The following is a 25,867-nucleotide window of genomic DNA, read 5'->3' on the forward strand; positions in this document are numbered from 1 at the left end:
TGGGGGAGACCAAAGCAGGTCTGAGGAAGTGAAGAAAAAAATTAAGGTGGGAAGGAAGGAAAAGGACAGGGAGGGTAAAGATAAAGGAAAGAAGGAATCTGGGGAGGGAGGGTAGGAGAAAGATGGGAAGGATGATGGAACAGAAGTAGGAAGAGGAAAGAAAAGTTTATAAATGATGAGTCAGTAGGAAAAAGTGTTACACAGAGAAAAATTGTGACAGGGAGAAGCCAATAAGGAAGTCAAATACAATTGTGTGTGAAGGGGTTAAGAATAAAAAAAAAAGTTAATAGGGGTGACCAGGCTGGGAGGGGAGGGCACTTAGGGGGATCAAGCAGACAGGCAGAGTGGTTAGGAGCCAGAAGTCCCAGATTCCAAGGGCTCCCAGATTGGAAAGGGTGCAAGTCGGGCTGAGGGCCCCCACCTCCACCCCCAACCCCCCGCCCTGTGCACTGGGCCTCTAGTGTTACTATAATGTTTAGGATTCGTTTCACCCATCCCATTCATATTAAAATTACTAGAGGCTTGATGCATGAAATTCATGTAACAGTAGGCCTTCCTTCCCCCAGCTGCCAGGCACTGGCTTCCCTCTGGCACCCAGGACCTGGGCTTCCCTCACAGCCCTGGCTTCATCTGGAAGGTTGTCTGGAAGGACGTCTGGTCTAATTAGCATATTATGCTTTTATTATTATAGACTTTATTTGAAATAACCAATCCATGCCAATGTAATCTTCATAAAATACTTAAATTGTTGGCAATTTTAGGAGTTGGAGATACTGAAATAAAAATTAACATAAAAGCTGATCAAGGAGGCCTGGTCCACAGAAGATGTTTATTTGAAGTAACAAAACAATACAGTTAGTGTTAGATCCAACCACATAGAGCAAAGGGAATGAAAATTTTGTACAATGCACATAGAAAAACAAGGTATTTACTGTGACAACTATATATTTCTAAAATAATACCTCTAAAATCACTCAATTATTGAAATCTATATGAAAACAGAAGGATGTTAATCGCGACAAAGTGCATAAAACCAAACATCAAATTTTGAGCAAATTAACATACTAGGCAATTTTGCTAATAAAGCATGATTTTGTTTTTGTTTGTACACAATCTGCTCAAAACATCTTTATACCAACAGGGTGGGCAGAACATTTAGGTTTAATATCAATTACACAATATTAGCATAAATTTCCACAACTACAGATAGGGTATTATCGTTTTTTTTTATTGAGCTGGCAAAGTGACTATACAAACATCAAATTCATTTCTCTGAATTGAGAATTTTATCCAAATAAATGCCACATACCTTCCAGATATATGTATCTTTCTATATCATGTAAATGGCTTTACCCATTTAATAATAAACCATACAAGCATTTAAGAATCATTATATGATTAACAATGTCATGTTCCAGGTTTAACAATTTCATAGGCCAAAAACAAGTTCTTCTTAAAAACTAGTTTTATAAATGCAGTATATATTGCATGAGTAACTGCTGGTATTTTTTAAGAAAATATATTGTGCAATTGAGGCTACCATGTACTGCTGGCAAATCACTATTGTTTATGTAAATGTGAAAAACTGAGTAAAAATTTTTTAAGCTGATCATGATGAAAGGTTATGCCTTCTTAAAAGATTAAATTGGCATCTTATTAAAAATAATTCGATAAGGGACAAACTAGGTCCCTAGCCCAAAATAAATAAATAAAAAGGTGCATTTTAAAAATGATGCTACTGCAATGCAATGGTTTAAATACCAAAGAACTGTGAAAATGTGCTGTGATCTGGCATTAATGTAAATTAAGGGATCAAAACTGAACTAACAGAGTTTGTGCAGTATTGTAGCCAGGCTTCTAAAATTAGATATAGAAAATATAAATAGACTGCTTTAGGTAATGAGCCACCAGTGTCCAAAATAAAGGAATGAGATTATGAAAAAGCTCAGTTAACTTGATCCAACGCTCTGAGTAATTCTTCACCCTGCAGTAGGTTTCTGCTGCCCTGTATAGGAGCATTAACTTCACAATCATAACTGGTCAGCTGTGGTAATCCACTCTCATCCATTGATTGCCCGAGGAGTCTACATGCTAAGTCTGGAAAACAAAGAGATATCTAAGTATTCATTCATCTAGTCAATGGCTATTATTAAACACCCACTATGCACTAAGCATTGGGAAAATAAGGCAAATAAACTCTTTCTGGAAGGGTTTTTAGTCTATGGTGTAAAACTGTAAACCATTGCTATGTAAACAAGTAAGTGCAATCAAGTGTTACTGGCGCTATGTCAGAAATGTTCACAGGATACACGGAAGGACAAAGGAGTGCTAAATCAATTTAGAAAAAGGCATAAACATTTACAAGATTTAGCTTCTATTCAATATTAATAATACATAGACATATCAAAGATAATTACTAAAAAAATAAAGTTCCATCTTGAAATAGCTGTTACAGACATTAGGTAAAATGCTACCTTAGTTTTTAATCTTGCTAAGGAATGAAAACCACTTTCACTTAGAACAAAGCTCTTAAATAAAAAACCATATAATTCTATTGATATTCAGGACAAAAAGAATAAACTAACCAGAGGGTATTAAAATAATAGTCTTTTGCTCCATTCCATTCTGTTCATTAGATTTGCATCCTTTTACACGTTTCCAAGAAAGTGATGTGGTAGTTGCACGATCATCTGGCTGCTGTAATAATGTTCCCTAAAAAGAGGAAAGTTATTTCAATTTTATTACGTTCAGTTTTTTAAAAAATCAAAAACTTTGATATCAATGAAAGTTTAATAACATGGAGAAGGCAGGCTTCTTAAATCAAATACTGCCCCAAATTGTTTTTAATTCTTTCTCTTACCACTACTAACTGATCAAGACATTTATTTGCCACACATTATGGCTAACAACTTCTCTATAAATTCTTTCCAGTTAATCTTAAAATATCGGTATGGGTTACAAGAACACGGACTTAACAAAACTATTGTGTTTTGGGAATAAGAAGGGGAAATTAACTTAAAGGGAAGAGAACAAGACTGGTAGTGATGTTGGGTGGAATAAGGGGAGAACATCACATTTTACTCAAAATACATCTGTATTATCTGAAATTTTTACACTGAGAATGTATTCATTGTCTTTGTTTTTAAGAAAGTGTGTATAAAGTGAAAAAAACGACCAATGTTTAATTCTAAAAATACAACTTTAGTATTTAGAAGAAACAAGGAATTATCTATATACTAGAGGCCCGCTGCACGAAATTCATGCACCGGGTGTCCCCTCTGCCCAGCTTGCACCCTCTCCATTCCGGGACCCCTCAGGGGATGTCCGACTGCTGGTTTAGGCCCGATCCCAGGGAGGGCAATCAGACATCCCTCTCACAATCCAGGACCGCTGGCTCCTAACCGCTTACCTGCCTGCCTGATTGATCACCCCTAACTGACCCCGCTGTCAGCCTGATCATCCCTAGCTGCCTCTGCCTGCCAGCCTTGATCGCCCCTAACTGCCCCCCCTGCCGGCCTGGTCACCCTCAACTGCCCCCCGCCCCCTCCGGCCTGGTCGCCCCTAACTCCCCCCCACTCCCCCGCTGGCCTGGTCGCCCCACGCAGCCTGCTGTTCAGTCGTTGCATGAGGGTGTCTCAACCAATTTGCATATCCCTCTATTATTACTATAGATGTAACTTATAAAGAGAACATTAGCTAGACTAGAAAAGGCAAACACATACTCTTACACTTACAATTCCTACTGCTTGAAAAAGTGAACCATCATGTTCTATTTTTCGTTTTCTTTGAGCATTCTGCAAAGCTAGTATCTTTGGATTTAGTTCTTCCTCAGGAACAGTAGTTCTGAAAGAAAAAAATTTAGATAAAAATGTGGTTGTTTTATTATTTTTTAGAACTATCCAAGTAGCTTTTTTCAACAAAATATATTTATATTAGAGGCCTGGTGCACAAATTTGTGCACGGATGGGGTCCCTTGGCCTGGCTGACAATTGGGGCCGATTGGGGTCAATAGGGGCCGGCTGGCTGGGGAAAGGGACCATGGGAGGTTGGCCAGCAGAGGGAGGTTGGCTGTGGGAGCATATTGACCACCAGGGGGCAGACGCTCAACCCTGAAGCTCAATTTTCAGAACAAAATATCCTAAAATTCGCATTTTTCTATTAATAGAAGTGAACTAGATTGATATCTTTATAAGTCAAAAACTTAAATATTGGCCTTTTATTCCATCTAATATAATTCAGATAATCTTGGGACTACTGTGATAAAAAATTAATTTCACACTTGCATAGCATTTTCAGTTCATAAGACATTTCATATTCATTAGTTCATTTTAATTTCACTCCAATCCCAAAGATAGTAACATATATATATATATATATATATATATATATATATATATACCCATTTTATAAATGAGAAACCTGAAGCCCATTAGGTAAATATCTCAAAGTCCCACTGCTAATTAGTTGTGGATATGGAAGTACATTCTAGATCTCTTTAGATCCATGCCCTCCCAGTGACTTTCCTACTAAGTCAATTTGCCTCCAGTATTGATATGTTATCAAACCTGCATCTAAAATTAATATTAAATAGTGAAGAACTACTTGGTGGGTCAAATACATCAATTTTATAATAGCTACTTTGTCTTCTCAAGAATTCCCCATCAATACATTAATCATAAATGGCTCCTTGCTCTGTTTCACATATAGTTGAGAATGTATATGGGCAGGTAACACACTGAGTGGCCAGATTATGATGACTGGCCAGATTATTATGATCACCCCATCAGTACAATGAAGTGAATTAGTTATGCAAATAATAATAATAATAAAACCTTGAGAGTATTTTCTTAGGAAGTTTTCAATATTCAGTATTTTTCGAAGTGTCAATGAAGTACTGATGGGGTGGTCATAATAATCTGGCCCATCATAATAATCTGGCCACTCAATGTATATTACTCTAACTCAGTGGTTCTCAACCTTCCTAATGCCGCAACCTTTTAATACAGTTCATGTTGTGGTGACCCCCAACCACAAAATTACTTTCGTTGCTACTTCATAACTGTAATTTTGCTACTGTTATGAATCGTAATGTAAATATCTGATATGCTTTATGTGTTTCCCGATGGTTGCGACCCACAGGTTGAGAACTGCTGCCTAACTCCTTCCTACATGCAGTTTTGTAAAATGTCCAATATACAGACAGGCAGGTTTTAAAATTCTTACATAACTATATTATCTTTATGATGTATAATTCAGTGTATAGTGTAAATATCACCTCAGTAGTACTTTTTAAAAAAATGATTTTAGATAGAGGAAGGGAGGGAGGGGGAGGGAGAGAGAACGGGAAATATCCATGTGAGAGAAAAATATTGTCACCTTTTGGTGTATGGAACAATGCTCCAACCAACTGAGCCACACCGGCAAGGGCAGTAGCAGTACTTTTAATGGTTATCTTTAATCTTTGCTATAAAGTGTCTGACTTAGTATAGCACTTTGATTTTGCAAATAACTACCTAGAGAAATAGTAATGAAAAAGCCCCTATAGTTCATAAAATTCATCTCGTAAGGTATTTAGTGCACACTATAGTGGAACTAATGTAAAAAAAAAAAATTGCTAACGTGATTTGATACTAAGACTTTGGTTTTGACAACTATATAGTTGTTCAGAAAACTGAATATTCATAGTCTCCTGTAGCTACTAGTAAACTGTAAAAAGGTCATTGTCATCACCATTATATTACTACTAGAGGCCCAGTGCATGAAAATTCATGCACTGGGGGGGAGGAGGGGGTCCCTCAGCCCAGTCTGCCCCCTCTCACATCCAGGAACCCTCAGGGGATGTCCTACTGATGACTTAGGCCTGCTCCCCGCCTAAGCCGTAGTCTGGCCTCCCTCTGCAGGAGGTGACCGGGTGGATCAGGGGAAGGTGCTGCCCCCATTACCCTGCTGCTGCTGCCGGCCACCATGGCTTTGTCCGGAAGGACTTTTGGCTATCCGGTCTAATTAGCATATTATGTTTTTATTATTATAGAGGATATTCATTCATCTGTCCACACAATAACCATTCATTTTATAGCTACTACACAATAGGGACTGAATTAAGTATTAATACCACTAAAATGTCAACAAAGACACTGTCATTGCCCTAAAGCAGTGGTCACCAACCAGTGGTCTGCGGACCCACAAGGTTGGCGACCACTGCCCTAGTAGAACTCGGAGTTTAAATTTAAAGTCAGTTGGTAACATAGTAATTTATAAAGTAATGTAAAATGCTCCTTTTTATATCTAAAGCTCCAAGATCTTTTCTTATGTCTAGGAAAAGGCCTCTCCCAGCACTCTAGATCAAAGAAAGCATTGATTCAAGGCAGAAGCAATATGCCATGAGCCCTGGCTATGGCAGTGCCTTTTCCCATTGCTACTGATATCTGGATCAGTCTAGGCACAGTAGAAAAAGAATCATTTTTCTCCTACACACACTGCCCCACTGACTAGCTAAAACTTATTTCCTGTAACTAGAGCTTTAAATTTAAAACATGTTAAATCCCATTATAAATTATATACATAAAGTATAACTTAAAATGTGTTTGGTGTCCAGATATTTGCTTAAATTTACTCCACAGAAGCAATGTCATAAAATCAGGCTTAGATTCCTGCTGTAGCTCTTAAAACCCTATTTAACCTATAAAATATAATGTTCTATAAATAAGTAATGAAAAATATGCCCAGCTGGTGTGGCTTAGTGGTTGAGCATTGACCTATGAACTAGGAGATCACGGTTCGATTCCTGGTCAGGGCACATGCCCGGTTGCAGGCTCAGTCCCTAGTGTGGGTGTGCAGGAGGCAGCCAATCAATGATTCTCATCGATATTTCTTGCTCTCTCCCTTCATCTCTGAAATCAGTGAAAATGCATTTTTTAAAAATAAAAGCAATTATAACATAACTATACATAAAATTTAAAAAGAAGTCTTATAACTATCTATACGGAATACTGAGGACTGAAGACCTTCAGGCTCACTGTGGAATTGGAAATACCCTGAAGTAGGAAGGACTTTTTTTCAGGTAAGCTAAAAAAATGCTCCATGGAACAGAAGCAGTGAGAATAAACTAGACTGATTTAACCAACCATAAGAAACCAAGCCAGCCCTAGTTGGTTTGGCTCAGTGGATAGAGTGTTGGACTGGAAGGTCCTGGGTTCAATTACGGTCAAGGGCATATGTTCAGGATGTGGGCTTGATCCCCAGTAGGGGGCGTGCAGGAGGTAGCTGATCAATGATACTCTCTCATCATTGATATTTCTATTTCTCTCTCCCTCTCCCTTCCTCTCTGAAATCAATATATATATATGTATACATACACACACACACACACACACACACACACCCCAAGCCAATTTTTGTACATTTACAGAACTTACTGGCTGGATTTTATTTTTAGAGGTATTAGAAGACCCTACATTTAGATAGGTGATATGACTATTTTAGAGAAAATAAATACATAAGCTAATTTAGAAATAGTTCCTAGAGTGCTTGTTCTAAGTTCAAAATTTGTATATCAATTTTATGTACTTTAAAGCATATTACATTAGAAAGTTTGCTACATTTAGAAATAATTTACCATCATACACATTTTCTAAAAAATAAAAGAACTATAACTTTAATGTTACACATAAATAAATACCTTTGACTCAAAGTGATAGATAACACGTTAGGGCTTCTTGGATGAGATTTTTCTGTCTGTTCTATAACTCCTTTTCCTGCTCTGTTTGGTGAGGCTGTCCGACTTCGATTATCACTATATGGTGATGTTGTGGTACTAGAAGTTTCTTTAGGTACGTGGGTAGGAGATGGAGATGCAATCAATATTTTAATGTCTTCCATACCATCTTTTGTGAGTGTTTTTAATTCATCAGTGGTGGCAGTGGTAGTGGTGGTGGTAACAGGTGGTTCTTCCATTTGAGTCAGCTGGAATACTGTAACTGTGCTCGCACTTTGAGGGCTTGTAGAACTGCTTTCCAATGGTGACAACTGATCAAAGGAACGTAACTGGAAGTCATCATCCATTGGGATATAAGGAGCTAGCATCTCCAAGTCTAAATCAGTGTCCTATAAAACAACAAATGTATGAGTTTTTACAATGGCCACATCTTACAAAAGAAAAACAAGTTAAAGTCATTAGACTAAAAATTTAATAAAGATTAATGTAAAATATAATAAACAAATTCGTATACCTGAGTAGAAAATGGATTCTTTGCTTCCGTGTCTTCAGCAAAAAGTTTCTCAACCAATTCCAACTTGAATTCATTGACCATATCACTATCAACATCAAAACAATACTCACTGGGACTGGTAGGCTGTAAAAGGAATTAAATGTATTCACTTTCCCAGAATAAGCCTCTGTGTTTTGCTAGTTGTTAGAATTCTCCAACCAGATCTCAGACAATACACAACAAAGTCCATCTGTTCTATCAAATTTCATCTAGTGAAAAGTTAAATTTTTGAGCTTACACTTTTAACAATTTTTGCTAATTCAATAGCTTCCCCTTATCTGAGGTTTCACTTTCTGCAGTTTCTCAGTTACCTGTGGACAACTCAGGTCTGAAAACATTAAATGGGAAATCCCAAAAGTAAGCAATTGGTAAGTTTTAAATTTTGCATTGTTCTGAGTGTAATGAAATTTTGCACTGTCCCACTATGTCCTGCCATGGACAGGAATCATCCCTTTGTCCAGCATATCCACACTATATACACTATCTATCCATTAGTCACTTAGTAGCCATCTTGGTTATCAGATCAACTGTCACAGTATTGCAGTGCTGTGTAACCAGAGATTAGGGTGTGTTCTCCAGAAGGCTATGAGATGTCAAATCTCCTACTTTTAGCTTGCCAGTTTTGATTCCATAAATAATATGAAATTATTTACCACCTATTAAAACTTATTTGTGCCTCATTTATCAAGTCATCATATTCAGATCTGTTACCCAACTCTTGAGCATATTTTTAGACACAGGAAGCTCTAAAGTTGAAGCACTCTAGATTTAGAAATAGAGTCCTACGTGATACCTTTAGTCTTAGCCCAACCTTGCCCTTAAAGAGAACTTCTATTGTGAGAGAACTTGCATAAAAAACAGCTATTACGTATTTACTCTATGTTAGATTCGGTATTTTCATGTTATACTTACCGAAAATTTCAAAATAGTAATGGAAACTGTACTAAACTGGGCAGAGCTTAGAGTCTTTTCGCTTTTAAGCCTTTTGCTGCTGGACAATTCTCCAACTCAATGGTTAATATGTATGGGCTTAGACCTATCATAGGCACACACAGTTTTTTCTCTGTGGATGCCTAAATTCAAGGTTTTTATTTTTGTTTTATTGATATAGAGGAGCAACATAAGTTTTCCCTTTAGATTTCTGTTAAGCCAGTTCTTTCCCATGTTCCACTGAGGTCCAAGTCAAGCTCTTAACAATTATTGCAGTAATTTTAAAGTGCTAAAATGCACAAAAACAAAATCCATGACATGTGGTTCAAATTAAAGTTTGAATAAAATCTACAAATACATTCTTTCCTGAACATTAAAATCTGAAATTTATCTTATTACATCACAACACCTACCTCAGGTGAACTTTGTCTAGTACTTCCATCAGAAGGACTAGCGGGCTGATCTTGAATCTGGGGCATGGTAAAAGAAAGTTCCAATGACTCTGGATTTGGTTCTAATTTTAATGCAACTTCCTCATTGAGCGCAGGGTCGGCACTACTTCGAAGTGGCTCTGGAGTTTCAGAGGCAGGTAATGGAGACATTGCCAAATTTATACTCTGCAATTTTTCATTAGATGAGGGGAGCATTACATCATTATATAATGGAACTTCTTCAAGTTGTTGGTCATCAGTTTCTGTGTCTGTAGGGGGAAAAAAAATCAATTTAAAGAATATCTAGATTTTAACATATATAGAATATGTCCCCTTTTACCAAAGGTTTGTCTAGTTCGCTCAAACAACAAAAACGTTAGCCAATTTTCCTTAATCAGAAAGTTTACAGAGACTATGGTATAACCATAAATCTGAGTTATCTTTCTAATCCACTACTGACAACTCCTATTAATCTACATGACATAAAAAACCCAGTAATTCCAACCACTTCTTCATTAAAATTTACCCTAGTTTGAAATTATAATTTTCATTTTTAATATTTGATATTGGTATGACTGCTTATTTATCCTTTAATGCAACTATACCAATTGCAATATAATTTTGCTAAATCGTGGAGAAAATATGACAGAATATAGAAATAGAAGAGTAGCTGAGAAAAATTAAAGTGGGGAGAAGAAATACCTTAAGGACACTTTGAAGCACAATTTCTAACAATGTGACAAAAACAGGAATGCTGAGAAATTACAGAGGCAAAATATTTAAGCAAATACTTTTAAGAAGACTATGGAAAATGAAATATATAAGACCATGACGTCCAAATGATTACCAACAAAATATGTTAGCATCAAGTTCAGTTAAAATGGGCTTGCATCAGCAGACACAATTTAGGCAATTAACAAACTAACTACAGACCCACCATTGCTGCCAAAATCTAAAGATATGATTGTGTCTCCAGCTGCTGGGGCCAGCAAAGTTAAAGCATCAGGTTCCTTCTTAAGTTTATCAAAGAGGCTACTTGTATCTTCTGATTCAACTTTGGTGAATAGCTGAGTCATTTTCATATCTGAAGATTCAACTGGTTTGAGGACACATTCTGTTTGTTGAAGGGAGAAGATCAAGTCGTGCTGAATAATACCACTGTCAAAAAGAGAGATCAGTAATTCTTAAATGAGCAGTTGACACAATGGGGGTAGAGGAAAAGGGACTCTTATCTCTTAAAAAATTCTCCTTTAGGAAAAGGAACATTTTAAGATCTTGTGACCTAATCTCTCGTTCATTTAGGGTTGAAAATACCAATATGAAATAAAGACCTATTAAAATTCACAGTATAAGATAATTCAAATATTTGACTAATTTCAATTAAGAAACTTCAGCTATCCTTTTGGGAAGAGTGGTGGTGACAAAGAAATGTAACAGTCAAGTACATAAAAGACATAAATAGACCTTCCCAATTTTTATGTTGACTAATACAATGAAACTGGCACAGAAGAATTCTTTGGCAATAAGGATGGTCCTAGAATATAAAGATATATAGGTAAATGACTCAGGTCTTTCTTTCTAAGAGGGGTGCCATATTTTCTTTAGTGGTAGGGAAATGATATGGTGATATCATCTGTAGGGGTAGAGTTGAAAAGAGATAATAAACAGCTCCATATTCATTTGGTTTAAATATAAATGTTATTGCTCCTTTCATCAACAAATAGTATTTACTATGTGAAATAAACTGATACAAAAATAAAATATCCAACCCACGCATGTCAAACTCAAAGGCTAACACGGGCCAAATAAACAAGGTTTAAGTTTATGCAGGCTGCAAAAAACAAAAGTTTCAATTTTCATAGAAACATAGGTTTATTTCGATAGAGACATGCTGAATACAAAGGGCTGAAATAAAAGAATAATCGTTAACATAAAATAATAGAACATTTTAATAAAAATTATTTTTTCTTGAACATAAACTTACCAGACACTGAATAACTGCACAAATCAATAAGTGTAACGCAAATAAACCTATTTTGCTGTAACCGGTTTGGCTCAGTGGATAGAGCGTTGGCCTCCAGACTGAAAGGTCCCAGGTTCGATTCTGGTCAAGGGCATGTATCTTGGTTGCGGGCACATCCCCAGTAGGTGGTGTGCAGGTGGCAGCTGATCGATGCTTCTCTCTCATCGATGTTTCTAACTTTCTATCCCTCTCCCTTCCTCTTTGTAAAAAAACAAACAAACAAAAAACCTATTTTTCTTGTTCTCCGAAAGCAAAATATTTCCTGTTGCGCATACCAAACAAGTCAGTACAAGCCTAATGATGTGGCAATCTGCTTTAACTAGTATTGCTTGAACAAATACACACACACACACACACACACACACACACACACATCCTATCTAATAATAAACACACTTCCCGGAGAAACTAAGATGGCAGCATAGATAAACACCGGGAAATAGTCGCCTCCCACAACAATTGACAAATATCCCAAAGGACGGAGCAAACATCGTCCAGAACAACAGGAAGGCTGGCTGAGTGTAATTTCTACAACTAGAAGAAAAGAAAAGCACGCTGAGAGCCAGAGGAGCTGCGGAGGCTGAGTGCAGAGGTACGGCGGCGGCTCGCGTGCGTGGAAAGGGGGTGGCACCTGAGGACGCGGCTGTCTTTTTGAATCACAAGCTCCCGACTGCTCTGAACTCCGGTTCTGGGAAGTCTCTGGGGACCCAGGACTCATACGGGGAGAGGCTGCTCTGTCAGGCGGCAGCGGGCGAACTTGAGGGCGGATTTCCCTCAGAGGTGCTTGCAGCCGTTACCGGGACACCGAGACGCGGTCGCGCGCGGAGAATCACCATAGCTTCTTTCTCCGCCCTTTTGACTCCCTGAGACCCCGCCCCACCCAGGCTGCAGCAGAGGCTTTTGCATGTGAATGTACCTAACTACAGCCCAGCCAAGCAGACCCGGAACTTCCAAGAGAAGGCCCAAGGCCCCGCAGCGGCTTGCATTGCTTCACAGCTGAGCCTCTTCGTGGCTCCGGCTGTGTGGCCTCAGGCAGGGGCTGAATTAGCACCTCCTTAGATCCAGGAGTCACTGTACCCAGTGGTCAGAGGGGGACCATTCTCCCACTTCAGACACAGCTGCTTCCCACAGCCAATTGGCCTGGAGGTCAATTCCTCCCAGTGATCCTACAACAAGCGAGGCACCAAGAGTGCACCAAGAGTGTCCACCCCAGGTAACTGGGGAGGCTGAGCCACTGGGCCCTACAGGACACCTGGCGCGCAGGGCCACTCTATCAACACAGGGAAGCAGCCAAAATGCGGAGACAAAGAAACAGGTCACAATTGGCAGAAACGGAGGAGGGCAGACGACTGGATATAGAGTTCAAGGCCACGTTTATAAGGTTTGTCAAGAATTTTATGGAAACCGCCGATAAATTTAATGAATCCCTCAAGGAGTATAGTGAGACCATGGAGGACATGAAAAAGGACCAACTAGAAATTAAGCATACACTGACTGAAATAAAGAATAATTTACAGAGATCCAACAGCAGACAAGAGGATCCCAAGAATCAAGTCAAAGATTTGAAATACAAAGAAACAAAAAATACCCAACCGAAAAAGAAAAAAGAAAAGAGATTCAAAAAGTATGAAGATAGTGTAAGGAACCTCTGGGACAACTTCAAGCGTACCAACATCAGAATTATAGGGGTACCAGAAGGAGAGAGAGGGCAAGATATTGAAAACCTTTTTTGAAGAAATAATGACAGAAAACTTCCCCCACCTGGTGAAAGAAATGGACCTACAAGTCCAAGAAGCGCAGAGAACCCCAAACAAAAGGAATCCAAAGAGGACCACACCAAGACACATCATAATTAAAATGCCAAGAGCAAAAGATAAGGAGAGAATCTTAAAAGCAGCAAGAGAAAGACAGTCAGTTACCTACAAGGGAGTACCCATCCGACTGTCAGCTGATTTCTCAACAGAAACCATGCAGGCCAGAAGAGAGTGGCAAGAAATATTCAAAGTGATGAATACCAAGAACCTACAACCAAGATTACTTTATCCAGCAAGGTTATCATTCAGAATTGAAGGTCAGATAAAGAGCTTCACAGATAAGGAAAAGCTAAAGGAGTTCATCACCACCAAACCAGCATTATATGAAATGCTGAAAGGTATTCTTTAAGAAGAGGAAGAAGAAAAAGGAACTCTTACCATTTGCCACAGCATCGATGGAACTGGAGAGCGGATAAATACCACAAGATCTCACTTATTTGTGGAATATAATGAACAACATAAACTGATGAACAAGGACTGACCCAGAGACGGAGAGGCTTTGATTGGACTGGCGGGCCTTGGAGGGAAGGTAGGGGAGGGTGGGGGCAAGGGGGAAGGATCAACCAAAGGACTTATATGCAAGCATATAGGCCTAACCAATGGACACGGACAACGGGGGGGTGAGGGGATGAGCGGGGAGGGGGGGGGTAGAGGGTACACATATGTAATATCTTAATCAATAAAAAAATATAAAAATAAATAAATAAATACACTTCCCATTGGCTAATCAGGGTGATATGCAAATTAACTGCCAACCAAGATGGCAGCCGGCAGCCAGGTAGCTGAAGCGAACAGGAGGCTTGCTTGCTCCAGTGATGGAGGAAGCCAAGGTTCCCCACCTGCCGCCACCCAGCTCTGAGCTGCACTCTAAGCAACTATGTTGCAATTATAGAAGCTAAACAATCCCCAGAAACCTGCTTTCAGCCAGCCGGGCCTCAGAGCTGGAGTTGCAACAGTGTTTCAATTATAGAAGCTAAACAAAGCCCAGATACCTGCTTTCAGCAGCCGAGGTCTCAGAGCTGGAGCCGAGCCTCAGAGCTAAAGCCGGCTCTCAGCTCCAATGACAGCCATAGAAGGTAAATAAATCCCAGAATAAAAAAAGAAAAAAAGGAGAAGTTGGGAGCTTCAGTCACCCGCCAGCCTGAAAACGGCCCTCAGCCCCTCACCCAGACTGGCCAGGCACCCCAGTGGGGACTGCCACCCTGAAGGGGGTGTGACCAGCTGCAAACAGCCATCATCCCCTCATCCAGGCTGGCCAGGCACCCAAGCGGGACCCCCATCCTGATCCGGGACACCCTTCAGGGCAAACCAGCTGGCCCCGACCCGTGCACCAGGCCTCTATCTTATATAGTAACAGGGTAATATGCAAACTGACCCTAACAGCAGAAGGACTGGGAATGACTGGTCACTATGACACACACTGACCACCAGGGGGCAGATGCTCAATGCAGGAGCTGCCCTCTGGTGGTCAGGGCGCTCTCACATGGGAGGAGCTCTGCTCAGCCACAAGCCAGGCTGATGGCTGCCAGTACAGCGGTGGTGGTGGGAGTCTCTCCTGCCTCCTCAGCAATGCTAAGGATGTCCGACTGCAGTTTAGGCCTGCTCCCTGCTGGCAAGTGGACATCCCCGAGGGCTGCCGGGCTGCCAGAGGGATGTCTGATTGCCATCTTAGGCCCAATCCCCGCGGGGAGTGGGCCTAAGCCAGCAGGTGGTCATCCCCTGAGGGGTCCCAGACTGCGAGAGGGCACAGGCCGGGCTGAGGAACCCCCCTTTCCCCCAGCCCCCTGAGTGCACAAATTTTTGTGCACCGGGCCTCTAGTATATATATAAAAGGCTAATATGCAAAGTGTCCCCTCGGGAGTTTGATCAGGAGACGGGGAGTTCGATTGCTCGCTATGATGAGCGCTGACCACCAGGGGGCAGCGCGGAATAAAGGAAGGCCCCAGCCGGCAACCAGAAGGTCATGATTCAGCCCTGATCACCAGCCAGGACTAGGGACCCTACCCATGTGTGAATTTTGTGCACCGGGCCTCTAGTTATGTATAACAGGATATTGTAAAAATTAAGTTACAACATTTTTATTGAAACGTTTCTTACATACCATTATATTGGCTGGGCCACAAAAATATTCATTGTGGGCCGCATACGGCTCGTGGCCCGCAAGTTTGACATGCTTGAGCCAACCCTTTCCTTCAAGTTTATAGAACACCCAACCCTTTCCCTCAAGTTTTATAGACCAGTGTGAAAGTAAATGTGCAAACAAAGTAATGATTGCTAAAATGGAGAAGGCTTGCTTCAGAGAGGGGCCCACAAGCTGAAACTTGGACTAAAACAGTATTTGTTAGGTAGACTGCGATGAGGGGGGAAAAGGGCATTCCAAGTAATTGATTCTTATGTAATGGGAAAGCACCAAAACTCTTTGGCACTAATATTAAAACATTAAAGGATGGTGTCAGAACTGGCAAAAATAAAAACAAATGACCAAAGTCTTCCTAGCCATAGATGTTAGAAAGAGGGCTGCAATTATGAAAGCATGGGCATATAGAAGATAATGACAAGAAATGATGCTCTGCAAGTAGGTGAGGCTTTATCATGGAGGTGACCAGGGGATCTTTAAAACAATTCTAAAGAAAATGAGATGAGCAGGTATATACATGCAAGAAAAACCAGCGTGGTGGTAATGTGGAAGATGGACTAAATCGGGGCATTTGCCTACTGAAATTGATCAAATGAAAGATTCGTTTATGATATCTATAACATTCACAAGCCCATCAGCTAAGGGAACAACTCAAGAATATTCAAGTACCACGTATCACATTATACAGCCTTTTATAGTAATCTCACATAGAATTTAATTTAGTTCTCATATAACCTTTTGAATTAAGTATTATCATCTCTCAAATATGAATGAAATTCAGAGAAATGAGACTTTCCCAAGTTTATGGAGAAATGACAGAGCTACGACACAAACCTAACTATTCCAAGGCCAGTATTCCTACAAAAATAACATAGCTGTTGTGAGATAATACATGCTGACAGCTGTATGACTAGAACAAACTAATCCATAGATCTGGTATTTTTTTAAGGTCTTTTAAAAAATAGGAGTGAAAAGAATGGGGACAGACAGCTATTGGTAGTAGTGGAATCACTGTAGAAAAGCTGGAAACACACATTAGAGTACTGAAAACCATAACTAGGTAGAAATGAGAAAATAAAATTCAGTTAATGTTGAAAACCTTTTCTCCCTTTAAAAGTAGAGTATCCAAAAAGAGTTATTACTTATTTTCCAAGCTTACCTCACAACAAAATTTACGCAGACAATGCATTGTGGTTGAGAGTTCTTAGTGTTATATATGACAGTTGCTTGAGTTTCAACCCAGACATAACCACCTCTTTTGGCAAGCATCCTGTACTGTCCTGTGGTTACTTGTCCTTTAGTAAACACTAGGAGTAAAATGGAAAGAGTCATGCGGAGAAAATAACAACTGAACTGTCAATCAAATGGATGTTAAATGTTGATCGTTGTTTTAGAAAAGGAGAGATGTTTACATTAATGGAATCAGTTGTAATTGTTTAAATTGAAAGAGAAAAAGCCCCAGCATAGCTGAAAATTTACCCAATTTTATTCTTCTAATCCCCAAAATAAATTCTTGTCACTTTAAATAAAATCAAAGCCAGGAAATGAGGGACAACAGTGACTAAAATTCCTTTACTGACTAGAGAATGAATAATAATCTCTAGCAAGAACATTCAAGAAAGAAGTATTGCTCTTACTTTCTTAAATTCCTGCTATAATTTCCAGATAACCAAAGATGCTTCAAATAGCTATGCTAGCATATTTGAATCTCAATTGATATGCTGAAGTCTTTGGCACTTGAGGCAATCTTAATTACTGATTTGGGAGAAAGTACTAGAGAAATAGTAAAGATGATATTATCATGAATATTGGTGGCCATTTGGTAGTTCATGACTAATCACATTCAATGATATTCAGGCATCCCCAATCATACTGGGAAGTCATTTTCAGGTACCGATTCAACAGGCAAGTGAAAAATTCCAAAGTTTTACTTATCGTGGGATATTTAAATAATGTTTGAGTAAAATTGAAAAATGTATCTTATGTCCAGGGTACTTATTACCACTAGTACATGCTGTTAATCACCTCCACTTCACTAAACAATTCACTTCATCGCACAATTATTTTCTGAATGCTTTGTATGAATTCTGAAAATGATGCTACAATATCCTGCAATATTTTTTTGAGCCTTTGTATTTAAAACACCTGGGAAGTTTTAGATATCAAATGATTCTGCTTTAACTAGTATTGCTTGAACAAATATAAAGCATAGATTTAATGTTAAGATCCTTTAGGAAGAGTTTTGTTAAGATATATCTAGAAAGACTGGTTAATATTAACCAAAAAGTTAAATGTACGTAGCTGTATGACCAAAAAGTAAAGAGACTGAAAAGAGTTAAAAGAGAGTATCAATGAGTTACTCCACTGTGCTTACTATCATGATGAGTTTTGGTCAGATGATCAGAGTCCAAAGCATGATAATATTCATAAATTGAGCGGCCCAAAAGTTCTTCTGGTTCATATCCCATCAATTCAGTAATTCTGTTAAATAAAAAATATAATAAGAAAAAAGAGAAATTAACTGATAATGAAACACTTTCCTTCTTTACGGTAATGAATACGCATTAATCTAATGAACAAGTGAATTTTAAAAAATAAAGAGCATTTTCCTTTGCTGAAAATAAATTTACATTTCATCTTTAGTAACTCTGCAGTTACTAAATATGGCACCATCTGTTTCTTTTAAGTTCTCTCGATTCACCCTGTTATCTAACCCTTTAATCCCTTTCATTCAAACATGTTACCTAGTTTTATCACATTGTATTGTATATACTTTTGGTAACAAGACAGGTTATTAATAAATAGATATCAAGTACTGCAAAATTAAATGGCAAATGTCATAAAGGTAGTTACTAACACTTAATTTAAAATTATATATAGATTAAATCCAGAACACTATCTTGCCATAAAGTCAGATTCCTGTGTGTGTGTGTGCGTGTACACAAAATCACATTCTTCATAAAAAAAAGTCCACTAGGCAAGGCTTCATTTTGGGGGATCAATATCCAGTACAAAATTTCAGTATCATTAACCAAAGAGTATCTACATTAAATGGGCATAAAGGAATACCTATTATGTTGGTTTTAGAAGACGCTCTTGTACTTCATATTGGAAATTACATAAAATCACAGGAATTCATTTCAGATAAAACAATGCTATCAAACTGAAAGTTGACTAGAACAAAATCCTTCTGATTTTCTGGCAGTTCCTTTAGGACAGAGACTAAATCTTACTATTCTCTGTAACCACAGTCTGAAATGGAACCCTTTTCATGGGAAAGAGAAAGCTCTTCTTAGCACTTCTTAGAAGAGAAATGTTCTCTTCTTTTCTGAAAGCAAAACATGAGGTACGCTTTTTTATTTCTCAGAGTTTAGATTTCAAGGGACTTTCTGAGGTGTAAACAGAGGTTCCATAACAATATTAGTGTATCCAAAAATACCACCCCCCCAAATGAAATCACACCTCAATTTTAATTACAGAAAGCACACAGGGAAGATATTCTTCTCCTAAGAAATGTGTAAAAATAATACTGTTGTTTTTTCACACTTTAAGGAAAGCTCTGTTGTAATTTATTCCAAAACAAATAGAAAGGTGATTTGTAAACAGAGCAAAATAAAAATTAAGCCAACTCAAGCCAAAATCCAAAATTCTTTACAAAGGGACCTCCCTAAACATGTCTACACTAGGTGGCAGCATTTCAAAGGAAACCATTGTTTTAAAAAAACCCACAACATCCTTCTTTCTTTAAATTATGCTTTAAAAATAATTTTAATTGGTCTTCTGTAGCTTATACTAGTATGTTTAAATAATATTCCCATGAAATTAATTTTTTCATTATTTATACCTTTATATGTCTGTATGCCTGGCACTGTTCTAGGTATGAAATGGAAAGACAAAATTCAACATGTGGCTAATCTTCTAGTACACTTACCATACTACTTAAGAATAATGTGGTAAGCATAGGAATCAGAGACACCACCCTTACCCACAAGAAGGAATGGTGGGATAAAGGATGCTTTCCATAGGAGATTTATGAGTTGAGTATAGAAGAGAGTCAGAGAGAACAAAACCACTTCAGGAAGAAGATACACCACAAGCAAAGACAGAGATGAGAAAATGGTTGGCACTGTATAACGAACCAAGACTGGTGTGGTTAGAGGGGGCAAGCAGAAAGAGATGAGGCCAGAAAAGTAGATAGGAGAATCAGATTAATGAGGGTCTTGTATATTATGTCAATAAACTCTGATTTAATCAGATGTCAATCAGTGTTTCTCAATCTGAGTTGAGATGTGTCTACCAATAGGGATGCAAGATGTCAAAACATACTAGTAAATATTTCCCTAGAAGGCCAATTTTTTTCATATTGGAGGAAGAAAGGTAAAAAGTTAACTTTAGAGGATTACAAACTTTATATTCTGTACCAAAAAGGAGAGAAGTAATCCAGAAAATCTGATAAAAGTGTTTTTAATGGACTAAAAAACCTGCGATCTGAAACAACTATGCAGTATACCACTTATTCACTGTAAGTGTCTGGAGGGCAGAACTATTAAACTTCATTTCTACTTTAGTGCCAGTTACAGTGTCATGCACATAGTAGGTGCTCAAATTAACATGTTGAATGACTGTAAGTGGAAATCTGTATAGTAAATAATAGCTATTTATGGGATATTTTAGATGTTAGAAGTTTGATGTGTTAGATTTTATAATTTTTTATCTTTGTTCTTAGGGGTTAGAGATATGAAGTTCCTACAAAGAACTCTAAGCAGAAAAATAACTAGTTAAACTCAAAACCTTACTTTGCTGAATTCTAAACTGGCTGTCTTTATTCCTCTGTCATGATCATTTTGTTAATTTTCTGAAATAACCTTTCTCTTTCTAGCTTCATCACTTTCCTTTTTCCCAGCCTACCCCTACACTTTGTTACTAAATTCAAAAAATAAAAAATAATTCCTCAAAAAAGGAGGGCATTTCTGTTCTATCATACATTCACATGAATACTGCCAGCAAATGCCATAAAATACTTCTTAGCTCTATCTTCATTTTTCTTAAAAAGTTGACACCAGAGTTTGTGAAGCACTCATTATGTGTGCTAGGCACTCAACAAACTCTTTTGATCCTAGCCTTTTGAAGTATGACCCTCATTTTAGCTAAGAAACATGAGATTTAGAACAGTTCAGCTCTAAGACCAAGGCTACACTGTAAGTACCAGAGCTGCAGGCCAGGACTGAATCCAGGATTATGTGATTCCAAAGCCAGCACTCTTAACATTTCCTTATCCAATGGGGTGAGGCATTCTTAACTACATTATGACTAAATGCTTAAAACTGGCTTTCTCATATAATCTTCACAATGACCAATAAAATAGGTGTTACTAAAGTTGAAAAAACTGAACTAATGAGTCCAAGATCATTTCCAAAAAAGGCAGCAAAGTCAAGACTTAATATTAATAGTCTGGCTACAGAATCTATGCCGTTAGCCATAGAATTTTTTAGTGGAAAAAAAAAAAAAATGGGACAAGCAGGCAAATAATCTTAACAGTAGAATAAATGCTATGATAGAGATATATATAAACATGGGGAGTGCTCTGGCTATAGGTGTAGGAGACACACCAGAAGGGGTTCACCCTCCTACTGATTAATCTGGAGAAGTAGGCAGAGGCCAGATCATAAATATCCTTGGTTGGCCGGAGGAAAACCGGTGCCAGCAGCCAGGGGAAGGGAGGGCCACTGCGCGAATCTTCGTGCAACGGGCTTCTAGTTAAGTATAAAGAGGGTAAAAAAAAAAGGATGACTTCCAAATTTTTGCTGGAGTTATGTGCCTACAGTGGTATATTTAATCATGATAGGTATTATAGGAAGAAAGCCAGTTTTTGAAGTTATTATTTGGGGCAGTAGTAGTGCAGTTCAGTTATAGGAAGATTTAGTTTACAATATGGTAGAGGATCTATCCAGAAAAAAAATTAAATTGGTAATTAAATAGAAATATTTAGGAATATAAATTTGGAAATGGCAATAGAAACCATAGGCAGGGATTAAGCTGCTCAGGAAAAATCCACAGGGCAAGGAGATGACCAAACACTTTTCTTTCTAGTCCATAACCAAAAGTAATCAATCCTTCCTCAAATTATGTATTGTGTATCTTTGAAATGTATTTATTTTCTCTATAAATTAATGAGTCCCTAAAGGAAAAGAAAAACCTCATCTTAATAATTTCTGAAAAGCATTTGGTAACGTATTCATAGTACAAACTAAGTATTCAATGTGGCTGAACTAATCTACAAAGTTAATATTACTGAGTTCTAGGATGTATCATGGTATTCAGCTTAGTAGGAGTCTTTACTATAAAATAAATAGTTTTTTAAAGTTGTGGATTTATGAAAATTTTCAAGTTATATTTTATACCTCACTTACCTTTCATCACAATAAGAAAATTTCATATCCAGGCTGTGTCGACTGAGAAAAGTCTTGCTATCTAATGGAATTTCAATATTTGATGGATGAGGAATGGGTTCACAAATCAGCACCAAGCATGTCATAGGTGGTTTCTTATACCCACACTGAGACTGGTTACCGTTGGTATCGTACACATGAATATGTCCTGTGCAGTGAAGTACCTGTGTATGAAGAAAAAGCAGTTTTTTTTAAATATACAATGCTAGAAAAAAACAAAATACAGCAATAAGTAGTTGAGTCTGATATGGCAAGTAAACATTGGTAAAAATTTACTGTCATTAGTAGATAAACTATATTTCTGAAAATCAATAAATGTTTTTCCTACACCACCGCTGGCCTACTACCTAAGGCATCACAGTTTAATTACTCTTTTTAAAAATCTCCTTCATACAACAAATCTGTGCTGATTTTTCATTCAGCTGGTCATCATAGCTGTGTGATGGTTATTTCTTGCTTTAATGACAGCTTTAACACAGAGCAAAACAAATGATACAACAATGAATTAAAAATTGAGTTCTATAAAGATTCAAACTCTGAATTGTTGGCAAAGCCAACTGACTAAGTTAGTTCAGTAAGCCAGTGTCAATTCACATTATGCCTCAAACTGGCAAATTAATGTACTGTTTGGATGTTAAACCTGCAAATGCCAAGGAACAAATCTAAGTTTTCCCTCACAGTGCTAAAGCTACTTAATACTAGCAATGTCAAGATGCATGAAACTCTCTATAAATCAAGTGCATCACCACTCACAAACCATTTTTACTTACCTTCCATGTTGCAGACTTTATGTTCATAGTTCTCCCCCGGCTAGTTAGGGTACACTTCATTCTGAGAAAAAAGCTTCGCTGTGTATTTTGCTCTTTACCCTTTTTCACAAGGCCTAAGGAAAGCAGGAAATAAAGTTTAAAAACTTAAATATGCAAATTTGTTACAGTAAGAGTAGCACACCTGGGAGCTGTTCAATTAAACATCCCACCATGAACAAAAAGAGTCACACTCACTTTGCCCACTCCAACACATCCAGCAACCTAACACTCCGAGTCAGTACTGGGTTTGTAACAGCAGTGATTCCGAGTTGGTAGGAATCAACAGTTGAGTAATAGCAGTAATCATTTCACATTCAAGCCAGTAATGTTGGTCAAATTGCAAAGAAATATAAATGTGGTATGAATTTGTCCGCAAACTATGCTATCAGTGCATAAGCAACCCCCCAAAAAAGGAACTTCAGCAAACGCTTCCAAACCTTTACTAAATCTATTAGTTCAATTTATAATAAGTACTCCATTATTTACAGAACTTCTAAAATAGAAAATTTCTTCAATAGCAAATAAACATTTTTATATATCTGATTTTTCCTTAAATAATTCTATGAAGCAGGCAGGAAACTATTTCTATCTTGTTACTAGGGGGAAAAAAGTAAATGACTTTTCAAAGCCAAATTGGAATTAAATCAATTCAGGTCTATTTACTCATATTCCAAACCTCATATAACTAAAAAATAAGATTACAACACTCAAATAGCAACTTGATTTCTTATCTTCATTGATCAGTCTAATTGAGTATTTATTATTCAGGAACTGGACTAGATATTGGAGGCAATACAAAGATGAGTAAGACACACTGCCTTTCCTGAAGAAGTTAAACATTTAGATGCAGGGAAGTTAATGACAATACAATGCAGAGTTAAGTGCCCAAGACTTACAAGAACGCTTTAAAGAAGTATAGAGAGAGCTTAGAAGATAACTTCTAGTCCAGGGGAAATCAGGAAGTTCTTCTTAGAAAGAGACAATAGTATTTCAACAAGTAGAGATGAGTTGAAGGGTATTATTCCAGATAGAAGGAAGAGAAGGAAAAGCACATAGGTGGGGAAAATAGCACATTTGGGGACCAGTACTAGAAAGTTGAGTTTGGCCACAATATAAAGAGTAATGAGTCAAAAATTAGAAGAGAAGGTTAGAGCTGTAGCTCTGGAGGGCTACAATGAATTCAGCCTTAAATATAAAACATGGAGTTTCTAAAAAATTCTGAGATGGGAAGCACAATCAGGAACTTAAATAATATTAATCTAGCAACAACATATAGGATGTATAAGAATTAGAATACATGATGGCAATGAGGGACTGAACAGTAGCAGAAGTAAGAAGGATGACAAAAGATACATAAAATGGTATTACCTATAAAAACTTAAAAATTGATAGAAGGCAGCAGAGAAATTTGAAGATTTGAAGATTTTTAAGGCTAGTATATTGAAAGAAAAGTGTCAAGTGGAAAAGAAACAAGTAAAGTTTAAATTTTGACTGGGTTAGCTAGAATGTTAGACTCTTGAAGAAGAAGAGGAGTTATAGCTCAGACTTATAATAATGGAACTAGGCAAGTTAGGGCAGTCTTGGTGCTAACACAAGTTATTTGGATTTACCTAAATAAGGATTTAATTTGCCCTCCTTAGAAGTGTTTGAGAATGGATTTTAAAAAGATGCCACATACCATACTGGTCTTAGTTATGGTATAAGGCAGTGATGGCAAACCTTTTGAGCTCGGCATGTCAGCATTTTGAAAAACCCTAACTTAACTCTGGTGCCAGGTCACATAGAGAATTTTTTTTTGATATTTGCAACCATAGTAAAACAAAGATGTATATTTTTGATATTTATTTTATATATTTAAATGCCATTTAACAAAGAAAAATCAACCAAAAAAATGAGTTCGTGTGTCACCTGTGACACGAGGTCATAGGTTCGCCATCACTGGTATAAGGGCATGTGTGTAGAGGCTGATGGTGGCAACAGTGATCCACATGTAAACTCTTTGGGGTATTTTCAGTCCTTTATAATCTAAGCTTAAATTGGATTGACCTTTGAAACCCAAAGCCGTTGAATTAGGACATGAAGATAAATTTAAACACCAAGGTAGTAGAAAAGTACTAGCATTTTCCTAATGGAAGAAACATTTCTAAAGAAATAAATTTTCAGCCTTCTAAAAAAATAAATCATATTTTATAATATCTTATAAAATCTAAAGAATCTTTTTAACATTTAAATGAAAGAATAATAGGATTGGCCCTAGCCAGGAGCTCAGTTGGCTACAGCACTGTCCGGATATGCCATGGTTGCGGATTCCATCCCTGATCAGGGCACATACAAGAATCAACCAAAGGATGCATACATAAGTGGAACAACAAATCGGTTTCTCGCTCTTCCTCTCTCCCCCCAAAATCAGTAATAATAAAAAAAGAATAGGACTACATTGTGTAAATACACCAATAATAGCTCTTAGTGTACCATTAAAATGTGATGCACTATAGCAGCCCCTCTTTTCTAAAAGTGAAAATCTGCATTTTTGTTTCTCAATAAAACAAATAAAAAATTAACTGCATTAGGAATGATTTTTTTAAAATATATTTTATTGATTTTTTTTTTTTTACAGAGAGGAAGGTGAGAGGGATAGAGAGTTAAAAACATCGATGAGAGAGAAACATCGATCAGCTGCATCCCGCACACCCTCCCCCGCAACTGGGGATGTGCCCGCAACCAAGGTACATGCCCTTGATCGGAATCGAACCCGGGACTCTTCAGTCCGCAGGCCGATGCTCTATCCACTAAGCCAAACCGGTTTGGGCAGGAATGATTTTTAAAAATGTTTATGTGCTTGGTTAAAAACATGTATTTAAACTATATTAAGCAGACTATATTTGATTTAGAATAACACATTACCAAATCAAAACAAGACTTCCTAATATCCATCCACTTATGGTCTAGTGATGGAAGCACTGAGCAGCCAATAGAAACCCTAATCCCCTTAATTCATATACTAAAT

At 37.7% G+C, this 25,867-nt stretch overlaps 1 protein-coding gene across 1 annotated transcript in view; it reads right to left on the reverse strand.

The window, feature by feature from the left end:
• Positions 1 to 815: 815 nt before the first annotated feature.
• Positions 816 to 25,867, reverse strand: part of HIF1A (hypoxia inducible factor 1 subunit alpha) — a 50,955-nt gene continuing 25,903 nt past the window's right edge. The window contains exons 5-15 of the mRNA XM_081090378.1: positions 22,822 to 22,934; positions 22,013 to 22,215; positions 17,977 to 18,083; positions 16,762 to 16,909; positions 10,566 to 10,786; positions 9,611 to 9,897; positions 8,229 to 8,351; positions 7,679 to 8,103; positions 3,735 to 3,843; positions 2,586 to 2,712; positions 816 to 2,097 (exon numbers count right to left, since the gene is read on the reverse strand). Of these exons, the coding sequence (XP_080946504.1) occupies positions 1,946 to 2,097; positions 2,586 to 2,712; positions 3,735 to 3,843; positions 7,679 to 8,103; positions 8,229 to 8,351; positions 9,611 to 9,897; positions 10,566 to 10,786; positions 16,762 to 16,909; positions 17,977 to 18,083; positions 22,013 to 22,215; positions 22,822 to 22,934 (2,015 nt within the window). The 3' untranslated portion in view covers positions 816 to 1,945. The remainder of the gene's footprint in view (positions 2,098 to 2,585; positions 2,713 to 3,734; positions 3,844 to 7,678; positions 8,104 to 8,228; positions 8,352 to 9,610; positions 9,898 to 10,565; positions 10,787 to 16,761; positions 16,910 to 17,976; positions 18,084 to 22,012; positions 22,216 to 22,821; positions 22,935 to 25,867) is intronic.

The sequence above is a fragment of the Myotis nattereri genome (genome assembly GCF_964212035.1).
Source record: "Myotis nattereri genome assembly, chromosome: 1".
NCBI classification, from domain to species: domain Eukaryota; kingdom Metazoa; phylum Chordata; class Mammalia; order Chiroptera; family Vespertilionidae; genus Myotis; species Myotis nattereri.